General features: G+C 37.3%; 1 protein-coding gene across 1 annotated transcript in view; it reads right to left on the bottom strand.

Moving 5' to 3' along the window:
- Nucleotides 1–452: 452 nt before the first annotated feature.
- Nucleotides 453–13,342, bottom strand: part of itgb8.S (integrin subunit beta 8 S homeolog) — an 80,049-nt gene continuing 67,159 nt past the window's right edge. The window contains exons 12-14 of the mRNA XM_041567494.1: nt 11,537–11,640; nt 4,821–4,984; nt 453–1,262 (exon numbers count right to left, since the gene is read on the bottom strand). Coding sequence (XP_041423428.1) covers nt 1,140–1,262; nt 4,821–4,984; nt 11,537–11,640 — 391 coding nt within the window. The 3' untranslated portion in view covers nt 453–1,139. The remainder of the gene's footprint in view (nt 1,263–4,820; nt 4,985–11,536; nt 11,641–13,342) is intronic.

The raw sequence follows: 13,342 nt of genomic DNA, 5'->3' as shown, positions 1-13,342 counted from the left end.
CTGAATTGGTGTTTTAGCCTATGGGGGACCTCATAGAACCTATTTGGAGTCAACTGGTGAACTTTGAAAAATCAAAGTTTTTTTTGGGAAAAACTTTGATTCGAATTCGATCGAATGCGCTATTACTTAGATTCGTACAATTCGAATTCAGCCGAATGCGGCCCAATTCGATCGAAAACGGCCCAATTCGGCCAAAAAAGTTTTTCAAATTCAAAATTCGAACCTTGATAAATATGCCCCTTACCGTAGGATATCTTATCTAGAAAGCTCTGAATTACAGGAAGGCCCTCTCTCATAGAGTCCATATGAAGCACAAAATGATTCCCTTTTATTCTGTAATGATAAATCAGTACCTTGTACTTGGATGGTAACCAAGCTGCATTAATCCATATTGATGGCAAAACAATCCTATTGGCTTAATTTAATGCTTTTATGATTTTTAGCAGACTTAAGGCATGGAGATCCAAATTACAGAAAGATCCTTATCCAGAAAGCCCCAGGTCCAGAGTATTCTGCATAATAGGTCCCATATCTGCATACAAAAATATTGTGCATTTTTTTTTTTGGCTAAGTCTGTTCAAGATTTTCAATGGAACATTCTGAGTGCACAAATTCATAGCTAAAGTGTTACCAGTGCTTTGTTTTGCTTTATCTTATTAAAATATAGAAAACAGTTATAAAATAGAGAAGGCACAAATAAAATAAAGTGCTAAATTGATCAGTGGTACCACACAGTAGTAATGCACATTGAATTGGCCTATGGCACACGGGGCAGATTATGGATGTTTTTTGCCACGTGAAAAAAATGGCTGATAACCCCCTGCTGCCTCTCATCAATGGCAACTGCTTGAGTCAGAAAACTGCTGCCCGACCAATTGCACTAAAGCATTTTCATGTAGCTGACAAGTAACTATGCTGCCGCCATTCAACTATAAGAATAGGTGATTTTGCACACGCAGAAAGGGAAGGGAGTCAGCCGAATGCCCAAAATCCGCCCTGGTGCCATAGGCCTTACAGCAGCTACGTCATTAAATATAACAGTTGGTTTTAGTTGTTGTTGTAATATACCAGCGACAATACTGGCAGCCGACATACCGGAACCAACGTAGTGAAACATTACTAGGTAAACACACAGTTCTTCAGAAGTTACACTTGAATGTTTCAGGCGCTTCCATTTTACTGATGTCTATATTGATGTCATCGGGTTTTTCACGGGTGTACGTCACTGTTCTCGTATACACATTGTGTAACACACTTTTATCCTTCAAGAGACACAAAAATATGTGTTAATTCATGCGTTCCAGACTATAACATAACATGCACAATGATTCATTAGAACTGATCTGTTATTCTCTATCCAAGATTTCCATTATTTTTGTGTAGGCATGTATGGAATCCCATATCTAAAACTTAATATCCAGAAAGATCCAAATTTCAGGAAAACCATCTGCCCATCCATCTAAAGCATAGAATTATAATTTGAAAAAAGATTTCCTATTGTCTTTAATAATAAAACAGTAGCCATCTCCCATACACTCCACTATAAGTAAATTATTCAAATTATTAACCGTAATAATACTGGTGGCAAAACAACCCTATTGTGTTTAGTTAATTAATTTAATTTAAATTATTATTAACAGAATTAAGATATATATATACTCTAAAATGACTACTTTGCTATATATGTAAATTTGACAACTCCTCCCATTTAGTCATTTTTCTATTATATATTGATTTTTCAAGCTAACGAATTTTAGGGATGCACCGAATCCACTATTTTGGATTCGGCTGAACCCCCGAATCCTTCGCGAAAGATTCGGGCGATTACTGAACCAAAATTGAATTTGCATATGCAAATTAGCAATTTTTTTACTTCCTTGTTTTGTGATAAAACGTCACGGTTTCCCTCCCGCCCCTAATTTGCATATTCAAAATCAAATTTGGTTTGGTATTCGGCCCAAATCTTTTGCGAAAGTTTCGAGGGTTCAGCCGAATCCAAAATAGTGAATTCGGCAGAAGGATTTGGCTGAATCCGAATCCTGCTGAAAAAGGCAGAATCCTGGCCAAATCTTGAACCGAATCCTGGATTCAGTACATCCCTACTGAATTTAAAGGGGATCTCCTGATAAAAACAGTTTTTTTGAATAGTGTGCAAGTCGAACAACTTTCCATTATGTATTAAAGGAAAACTATACCCCTCAAACAATGTAGGTCTCTATAAAAATATATTGCATAAAACAGCTCATATGTAAAACCCTGCTTCATGTAAATAAACCATTTTCATAATAATAAACTTTCTTAGTAGTATGTGCCATTGGGTAATCATAAATAGAAAAGTGCCATTTTAAAAATAAGGATCGTATGATTCACTGTGCACACAAACATACCAAACAAACTATACATGTTAGGTCACATGAGCCAATTAACAGACAGAGTTTTGTCTTTTGCTTCCACACTTCTTCCTGTTACAGTTAGAGTTGTAGTATTTCTGGTCAGCTGATCTCTGAGGCAGCACACAGACCATCACAAAAAGGGGGTTCAAGGCAAGAGATGTAAAAGAGCAAAATTTACTTAAATATATATAACAGTTTGGTAAGATTCTTTAATATACCACTTAATTTGATATAAACTATCTGTTGCTCAAGTTTTCATTTTGGGGGTATAGTTTTCCTTTAAGCATTTCAAAGGCTTTAAATTTTTTTGTAAATGCTGAAAGCTGTATTTGTTTATGCCTTTCTGTTCTCTGCAGACTCCAGGTTCTGACGCTTCAAACAGTGTAGCGCAAGTCAGTCCTCCATATTTGTTAATCAGATCAGCTTTTGCTACATTGTCCTTGGAGTCAATAGTGCAAAAAATATCACCAGTCAGGCAGATACTGCTTTCAAAAGCAATTACATTTACAAACTTTAAAACCAATACGTTATTGTAAACCATGGAGCAGAGCGCAATACACACAGATGATTTTGGGGCAGATTTACTAAGGTTCGACTGGTAAATTGGAATTTGTTTTTTTGGTCAAAACTCACAATTTTGAATTTAAACGCACCAACTCGTATTTGAATTTGAATGTGAGATTTATCACAACTCAACCCTGGAAACTATTCTAATTCGAATATTCTCCTAAAAACTGCAGAGTTCATGTAGAAGTCAATGGCAAAGGTCTCTTGAACTATTTCATAGTATTGATGTGCCAAATTTTTGCCAAGTTTCGCTGCGAAAATAGATTTCAATGGGAGAACAAATTTGACGCACAAAAGTGACGTTTTTTTTCCCTGGAGGAAAACTCGATTTGAAATAAATATGACTTTTCGGGTCGGGATCATTCGATTGGATTTTAGATGTTCGAATTTATTCATAAATAACATAAGAGGTTAAAAAAATTCACATTCCTCTAAAATTTGACCTTTGTTAAATAACCCCCTTAGAGTGTGCTACATGAACTACATCTTTAGCCAGTAGTTGTGAATTACTGTAACATTTAAACATGATAAGTAAACATAACCCCTGTTATACAAGATGCTATTTTTGCATCGAAACCAAATTTTTCCTCCATTTTGCACCTTTTTTGTGTTCCCACCAATACTGTATATAATGCATAATATATTTCCCTGGTTTTACATTTTCACCGATTTGTTCAACTAAACAGAATCAACCGCCGTGCTCTAACACCCCATCTGACTCACGGATCCCATGAAAATTACAAGCATTGCATTAAATTGAATGCAGTGCACATACCTGGGGGCTTAACAAACCAGTGAATAATCATTTTTCTGCATTGCTATGAATTGGTAGTACTGTGTAAAATGCTCAGTGAAATAAAAAAGTGCTCTTTATTGTTTCTAGGACATAATCATTGCTAATTTAAAAAGGTTGTTCACATTTGAGTTGACTTTTAGGGGCACATTTACTAAGTTCGAGTGAAGGATCAAAGTTTTTTTTGTCTACTTCGACCATGGAATTGGCTACTTCGACCTTCGACTATAACTTTGAATCGAACGATTCGAACTAAAAATCGTTCGACTATTTGACCATTCGATAGTCAAAGTACTGTCTCTTTAAAAAAAACTTTGACCACCTACTTCGCCACCTAAAACCTACCGAGCACCAATGTTAGCCAATGGGGAAGGTCCCCATAAGCTTTCCAGGCAATTTGGGATCGAAGGAAAATCGTTTGATCGATGGATTAAAATCATTCGAATCGTTCAATTTGAAGGATTTAATCGTTCGAACGAACGAATTGCGGTAAATCCTTCGACTTCGCTATTCGAAGTCAAAGGATTTAACTTCGACCAATAGTAAATGTGCCCCCAAGTATGATATATTATTATTTTTTATTTGTGAGTTTTGAGTTATTTAGCTTTTTTATCAGCAGCTATCCAGTTTGCCATTTCAACTGGTTGCTAGGATGCAAATTACCCTAGCAACCTTGATTTGAATAAGAGACTGTAATAGGAATAGGGGAGGGTCTGAATAAAAAGTTGATCAATAAAAAAAAAAAAAAGGAATAATAAAAAATGTGTAGCCTTGCAGAGCATTTATCTTTAGATGGGGACAATGACCCACATTTGAAAGCTGGCAAGAATTCGAAGAACAAGGAAAATGATTTAAAAACTATTTTTAGAAAAAGAAGACCAATTGAAAAGTGGCTTAGAAAAAGCCACTATAATATTCTAAAAGTGAACTTAAAGGTGAACCACCCCTTTAATAAATGGACAAGGCTAATCTGCTCCATAGTTTTGGTTATGTATTCATGAAAAAACATCACTGCTGATGTTCTGAGCCCTGTAAGTAACAGTATTAGGATGTGGAGCAGCACATACCTTCTTGTGTGTAGGTGTCCTGTAACTGGACGCAGACCTGTCTCTGGCTTTATGGTGGTTGAGGATTATATGTCTAGTTAGAAGCACAGTCAGAATTCCCAGCAGAAATGTGACAATAGAAATAATGAAAAATATGGTGAGGATCCGAGGATCTGAGAAGCATTCTGTGCAAAAAGAAAATACATTTTTAGCAGGCGGGAATCTGAAGTTAATGCCATGTTATTAAAGGAGCAATTACACAGAATTGTAAAAATATTTTATTAAAGATTGTCTTTAACAAAGTACATGCTAGTACAACATCATAGGACAGGTCTCCCTGCACTAACTTGCCTGATATTTTGTGCACAAATCATGTACTTTGGATAAATTAGGATAATCAAGGAAGGAAGTAATTTTACCACAGATTGCCCAAATGACAATGCTAGACATATGTCTGCCTGTGGCTAATAAAGATATTCTGAGCTCACTCTGCACAAACATTTGTTAAATGAAAGGTATCACTGCTGAGAAGAGAACCACTCGTAGTCTATCACTGCTGAGATCATTAACACTCATAGCCTATCATTGCTGCTGAGACTAATAGGCTCATATTACTAATGACAGCGCTTGTTAACCAACCCAACCACAATAATTTGGACATTTGATGGAGCAGTTTAGCTGCAGGGTTGCCCCATTTATTTATCAATCTTTTTATAGATATGGACCAAAGTCCAAATTCAACCCCTCGAAATCTCCCCAATGCACATATATATACAGTTAGGCCCATAAATATTTGGACAGAGACAACTTTTTTTCTATTCATGGTTCTGTACATTACCACAAAACTTTTAGTTTCAGATGCAGTTGAACTGCAGACTTTCAGCTTAAATTCAGTGGGTTGAACAAAAAGATTGCATAAAAATGTGAGGAACTAAAGCCTTTTTTTAACACAATCTCTTCATTTCAGGGGCTCAAAAGTAATTGGATCAGAGGCTCAAAAGTTATTGGACACTGACTCAAAAGCTATTTCAATGGCAGGTGTGGGCAATTCATTTGTTAAGTCATTATCAACTAAGCAGATAAAAGCCCTGGAGTTGATTTGAGGAGGGGGTGCTTGTATGTGGAAGATTTTGCTGTGAACAGACAACATTGGTCAAAGGAGCTCTCCATGCAGATGAAACAAGTCATCCTTAAGCTGCAATAACAGAAAAAACCCATCCGAGAAATTGCTACAATATTAGGAGTGGCAAAATCTATAGTTTGGTACATCCTGAGAAAGAAAGAAAGCACTGGTGAACTCAGCAACGCAAAAAGACCTGGACGTCCATGGAAGACAACAGTGGTGGATGATCGCAGAATCTTTTCCATGATGAAGAGAAACCCCTTCACAACAGTCAAAAAAGTGAACAACATTCTCCTGGAGGTAGGCGTATCGATATCTACCATAAAGAGAAGACTGCATGAAAGTAAATACAGAGGGTGCACTGCAAGGTGCAAGCCACTCATAAGCATCAAGAATAGAAAGGCTAGATTGGACTTTGCTAAAAACATCTAAAAAAGCCAGCACAGTTCTGGAAAAAAGTTCTTTGGACAGATGAAACCAAGATCAACCTCTACCAGAATGATGGCAAGAAAAAAGTATGGAGAAGGCGTGGAACAGCTCATAATCCAAAGCATACCACATCTTCTGTAAAACATGGTGGAGGCAATGTGATGGCTTGGGCGTGCATCACTGCCAATGGCACTGGGACACTAGTGTTTATCCATGATGTGACACAGGACAGAAGCAGCTGAATGAATTCTGAGATGTTCAGAGACACTGTCTGCTCAAATCCAGCTACATGCAGTCAAATTGATTGGGACAATGACCCAAAATATACAGCCAAAACTACCCAGGGGTTTATTAAAGCAAAGAAGTGGAATATCCTTGAAATGCCAGGTCAGTCACCTGATCTGAACCCAATTGAGCATGCATTTCACTTGTTGAAGACTAAACTTGGGACAGAAAGGCCCACAAACAAACAGCAACTGAAAGCCGCTGCAGTAAAGGCCGGGCAGAGCATTAAAGGAGAACACCCAGAATCTGGTGATGTTCAAGACTTCAGGCTGTCAATGCCAACAAAGGGTTTTCAACCAAGTATTAGAAATGAACCCTTTAATTTTAGTTGTTTAATTTTCCAATTACTTTTGAGCCCCTGAAATGAAGTAATTGACCTAAAAAAAGGCTTTAGTCCTTCCACTCCCGATTCTTGCTTCAGGGGTTGTACAGCAGTTGGGGATTATCTGCATATCTGGTGGACGTGTCCTGTGGCAAAGCAATATTGGGCGGAAGTTTATAACCTACTTGGGCGAGTATTTCATACGCATATAGTCCCTGAGGCCACTACGACTCTTTTAGCCTGTCCATCCAAAGGCCTCACGAAGCTCCAGAATACCTTGATGGGACAAATTTTAGCTGCCGCACGAACCAATTTAGCGAAACACTGGCTACAACATACTATAGATGTTCATGCCGTAATTGCAAGAATTACCCAAACACAGAATCTGTTGTATTTAACGGCTTTATTAGAAGACAGGGTAGAGAAACATACACAAATTTGGGCCCCATGGAATGTATTTCTACAACCTTGAGTAAAACGATGCTGTTGATGTATGTTATACTGAATGAAGCTGTACTGATATGAACCAGTTGAAATGTTCTGTACTGATAATGATATTTACATTATTCTTTGTCAATGTATCTAATTTTGAAAAATAAAAGAGATTATAAAAAAAAAAAAAAAAAAAAAAAAAGGCTTTAGTTCCTCAAATTTGCATCTGAGTTGTTTCATTTAAAATTCATTGTGGTAATGTACAGAACTAAAATTAGAAAAACAAGTTGTCTGTGCAAATATTTATGGCCCTAACTGTACATATACTCATACTGCCTTTCTATACATTCATAGAGCTATATACACACCAATACCTATACTAACTTAAGGTGGCCATACATGGAGAGATCCACTCGTTTGGCGATGTCGCCAAACGAGCGGATCTCTCTCTGATATGCCCACCTTGAGGTGGGCAATATCAGGCTGATCCGATCGTGGGTCCATAGGGCCCAACGATCGGATCCCAACGAATGGGAATGGGGGTCGGATCGCGGGACCGCATCAACGAAAAGATGCGGCCGCGATCTGACGGGATTTTTTGTCCCATCCGATAGAGATCTGGCCAACTTTCGGCCAGATCTTGATCAGGGAAGCCCGTCGGGGGGCCCCATACACGGGCCAATAAGCTGCCGACTTGGTCTATCGGCAGCTTTTATCGGCCCGTGTATGGCCACCTTAACCGTAGTTCTTAAGATCAGAATCAGCCATCACATCAACCGGCAGTGCATTCCACAACCTCACTGTCCTCAGTGTGAAAAACCACCTGTGCTGCTTCAAATGAAAGTTCTTTTCCTCTAGTCTGGAGGCGTGGCATCTGGTGCAGTGATATTCTCTATAGAAAAAAGATCCCCTGCTATCTAGGGCAAAAATGATGTTTTCATCCCTCAAGTTAATGCCTTTTTTATGCAAGACAGAACTTTATTTGCTTTAGAAGCCCCAAAGTGACATTGCCTGTAATTAGACAACTTGTTATATACAAAAAATCCTCAGATTATTTTCAAATAAGGATACCCTCAATACACTAGTGTATAATACATTTATGGGGGAATGTAATAAAAGTCTGTAATGGTAACATTATTATGTTATGCCTTTGAACGAACAAATTTTCCCTTGTGCGAATTTAATAAAGCTTTTCTGAACCCAACTTTAGCAACCAACTCCGACAGTGAAAGAAGTTTTGCAAATGTTATAGTTTGCGCCAGTGCTCCGTAAATGTAATAAAAGTTCTTACTGAAAAATTTGTTTTGTTTGCTCCAAGAAAAAATATTACACTACCTTCAAGCACTTCTTAAAAGTGGGCAATTAAAATTTGCAATTCAATAACAGTTGAAGTAAGAATATTACATTAGGAAATGTGCATTTTTACTCTTATTTCTGCAAGTTTTCTCTTTGCGACTTTTATTAAATTCCCCCATGAGTGTATAACTCGCACTTGTGTTATTTATACCAAAGTGCATAACCTTGCATTTATCAACAATAAACCTCAATTTCCAATTTGCAGTGATTTGACTAAATAGGAAAACTGGGAAGCAAAGTGGCAGCATCCTGCATGGATCTTATAGTTCTACACAATTTACAAAAATAGAAACAGTACAGGTATGGGATCTGTTATCTGGAAACCTGTAATCCAGAAAATTCCAAATTACGGAAAGGCCATTTCCCTTAGACTCCATTTTGTCCAAATGATCTAAATTTTTTAAAATGATTTCCCTTTTTCCTGTACTTTGTACTTGATCCCAACTAAGATATAATTAATCCTTATTGGAAGAAAAACCAGCCTATTGGGTTTATTTAATGTTAACATGATTTGCTAGTAGACTTAAGTTATGAAGATCCAAATTACAGAACGATGCGTTATCCAGAAAACCTGAGGTCTACAGCATTCTGCATAATAGGTACCATACCTATACTAACTATAATGCCCACCTCCAGGTCACCGATAAACAAGTTAAAAACCAAAGGACCAAGAACAGACCCCTATGGTACTCCACTAACACTGGTCTAGTAAGAATGTGCTCCATTTACCATTGCAAGCTCAATAATTCCAATATTTACAAAACATATATCTTGTACAGTGACATGTATTCAGAATTTGGACATGTGACAGAATTTGGACATTTTCTTTAAAAAAAAAAGAAAATGTTTTCGAGAATGCACTTTTTTCCAACTCAGAAACTGCTAAAGAAGTAGTCCATCTCAAACCTGCCGAGGTCAATGGCAAATGTCCCATTTACAATTGGAAGATATCATGATCTGCACTGGGTTTCAAACAATAATCTGAAAAATTTGTGGTTATCAGGGCGATAATCCAAAAAAAAAAAAAAAAAACATACAATTTGGATTTTATGGAGTCTTTTCCCACACCAGATTTTTTTGAATACATTTATTGGTAAAAACGTGCACAGAAGTTTGGTCAAAGCGGTTTTAAGAAAATAATGAGAAATTTGCAGATTTTAGTAAATAACCCCCAAAGACTCTAGTGTATAGTTAAAAAATGTAGCGTGGTTTGAAAATGATTGCACGTTGACTTTAATGCATTTGTCTAACTTTTTAGCTGTTCTGTGAATTTGCCCATCACTAGTTGGCATTATTATTTTGTAAATGTATTGGTTCTAACCACATTTGTTCTCATGTGTGCACATTCACTGCATATCTTGACAGCGCTATATAAATAAATGATGATGATGATGATTCACCATTCTAGATAAAATACAATTTAAAATAGAATCTGCTTAGATGTGTGAGTGGAAATGTGATGATTAACCAGAGATATTTTATATGACGTTTATCTATCTGATCTTTCCACAGTTAGAGCCTTTCTGCCCCACAGCCAACTCCCACTAAAGGGCTGCCGGTTATCTGCCAACAAGTAAGACTATTCACTTCATCCTAACTCCCTCATGTCTTCAGCACAATTAAATCCTGTTGATTACCCAGACAGGCTGTGGACAGTATCTGATACCATAAGACCCTGCGATAACCTTGAAATAGTTGAAATAATGAAATATGTTTTGGCGTGGCTGCAACTTACCTCATCTTTCTATCTATCAGTCAACATGACCTTGCCATTGAAACTGACCTTCATAGGTGTGTATGCTATGTCTGGAATTCATCTGGACACCATCATGTTCCAGGATGCCTATCTGTGTATATGCTTGAGACAAGGTCAGGACTATTTGCCTTATTTATATCAGCAAGCCACCTTATATGGATCACTAGCAAGAGTTCCTGAGGTTTCTGCAGGATAAATATTTTGCACAACTGGACACATTCCCAAAACAAGTAAGAGGGAGTGTTCATCATCATTACATAGTATGTAAGTGAAAGTGAATGGGTAAGTAAGGGTCAATGTGTCTTTTACTTATAGCAGACATGTTTATTTGATCCAATCACAGTTCAGATAAGTTTGAGACAGAACCAAAATTAATGCGCATGCCAGTTCCAATTCAATACAATGTTTCAGGCTTCAATGGGTCCTTTACTAGTCCCTGCGAATATTGGGTCAAATATAAAACATAAATCCATCTAAAATTTAAAGACCTGATCCGCCTGAATATTTTTTCTCATTCAATGGGGTCTCTTTTCAGAAGCAATCAATTAATATTGTTTGGTATCGATCAACAGTATCGATCTAGTCATGTGCGAGGTAAGATTGGGTAACAAAGAATTGGCAGTTTTGGTATTGTCAGACCACCTTGAGCCCCTGAGCATTACTTCTGATTCATATTCCTGAGAAACCTACCCGTTGATCATGTAAATAGCAGGCCCCACCCCCTAAGCTAAAAGTAATGGTTTGTGTGAATGGGTGGATGTGGCTTCCCTAGCGTAAATATAGGATCGGGTCAAAGTTTTTGTGACCTGTACATCACTAGTGGTTTCCTATAAGATCAATATGAATTTATATCTATTCAGAAAAATTATATAAGTGAATAAACCAAACAACCTTGTAAACTTTAATAAATATGGCTCTACATCAATCACACAAATATTAAAACAAAATATATACACTTAATGCTGTATACATAGACAAGTCAAGTAAAACAATTAGTCAAATTAAATGCAGTGGAAGGATTACTCTATTCATACCTGGTGTCTGATCAATGTAATAAACCAGCATATCACATGCAGTTTTATACAGATTCCCTTCAGATTCAGAAACATTGATGGAGCCTCGGAAGTGTTCACAATTCCTATAAAAGACACAATAATGGCAATTGGATACTTGTGAAAATCTAGAGAATTTATGTACAGCCCCACAAATGCATTATAAGTAATTATACAGCCCAAACTTACTGGAAGGAATTCCAAATCAAAAACATTAGATTAAGGCAAAAGTTAAATTTTATAGCCTGTATATGTATTCATAGATGATTGTAAGCGGAGGTGGTTTACACTAATCGTATACAGATTAGTGCAAATTTGTATGCAAAAATTATGAAAAATTTGCTACCAGATTCCTTCAGACTGCTAAAGTCTCATTTCAAAGTGGCATCTTCCATGTACACTAAGGGGCATATTTATTAACTTGTATAAAAAAACAGCTAGATAATACACCACACATCACCAGGCCTCACCATGTAAAAAAACGACGTAAAATGTTAAGATTTTTTTCTTGGAGTGACCCTTTAGAAGCAATGTAAATTAACCGCGTCAAATCTGGCGTTCTAATGGCATAAAATTACACACACTTTGATAAACTCGCCATTTATTTTACACAGCTTTTTACACCGTTTTCGCCGCCAAATTTCATTTTACACAGCAAAATAAATATGCCCCAAAGAAAGAATCTTCCCCCTTATATGGGATATGAGAGAGAAATAAGCAAGTTCTCTAACAATAACTATTGTTAATTCACCATCAACTTGTCAAATTAAAGCATGAGACCATAAGCTGACAGATCTACTTTAAAGACCCGTATTGTTACTCTGTTCAAAATTAGAACACATTTACATTTGTATAAGCAGAGCACTGACCTCAGTAGAACATCTTATTATTAGCACATATTAAAGTCAGTGCTTGCCCAGGTTTACTCACTTACATGGATGAGACCTTAGAGCAGTGGGCCCCAACCAGTAGCTCGTGAGGAACATGTTGCTCTTCCACCCCTTGGATGTTGCTCCCAGTGGCCTCAAAGCATCTGCCTATTTTTGATTTCTAGGCTTGGAGGCAAGTTTTAGTTGCATAAAAACCATGTGTACTGCCAAACAGAAACTCCCGAAGGCTGCCAGTCCACACAGGGGAAACCAAATAGCCAATCACAGCCTTAATTAGCACCCCACTGACTTGTCATGCTTGTGTTGTTCCCCAACTCTTTTTACATTTGAATGTGGCTCATGGGTAAAAAATGTTGGGGACCCCTACTCTAGAGGGTCGGAAGCAGTTTGACCTCAGCTGTGAGAAGTAGAGCTGTTTGAGACTCAAGAGAGAGGTAAACCACAGGGGAAGGGGTAATAGGAACAAAGCATAGGAAGGTTGAAGATTTTGTAACTTTTATGGCAAAGGGTTTCCAATCTACTGGCTCTGGATATGAAATTTATCAGCAGCTGAACAAACATATCAGCATTTCAGTTCAACAAATTCAGATTCTGTCTGATTCTGAGATCATGTTCCAGTAAGCCAGATAATCAATCATTAATGTCCTAGTGGAGACAGATTAATTAAAGTAAATACCTAACCATTAATTGTGGTCTGGGGACAAATGACTTCATGATTCCCATTTGTGATTCCTACTAGCACTGTTCAGGCCATGTGGTACAATTCTAAATGCAGCCCCATGCTAGCCAGTGGTTCTGTATGATACTGAAACAAGTTAGGCTCAGTTAGCCAATTGGTTGGTTAATAACAAACCAATGATTTCATAAAACAGAAAGGAATGATATAAACCCTTTATCC

The sequence above is a fragment of the Xenopus laevis genome, chromosome 6S (assembly GCF_017654675.1).
Source record: "Xenopus laevis strain J_2021 chromosome 6S, Xenopus_laevis_v10.1, whole genome shotgun sequence".
NCBI lineage: Eukaryota > Metazoa > Chordata > Amphibia > Anura > Pipidae > Xenopus > Xenopus laevis.
The sequence above is the reverse complement of the archived record's forward strand: the minus strand, read 5'-3'. Positions and strand labels throughout refer to the sequence as shown.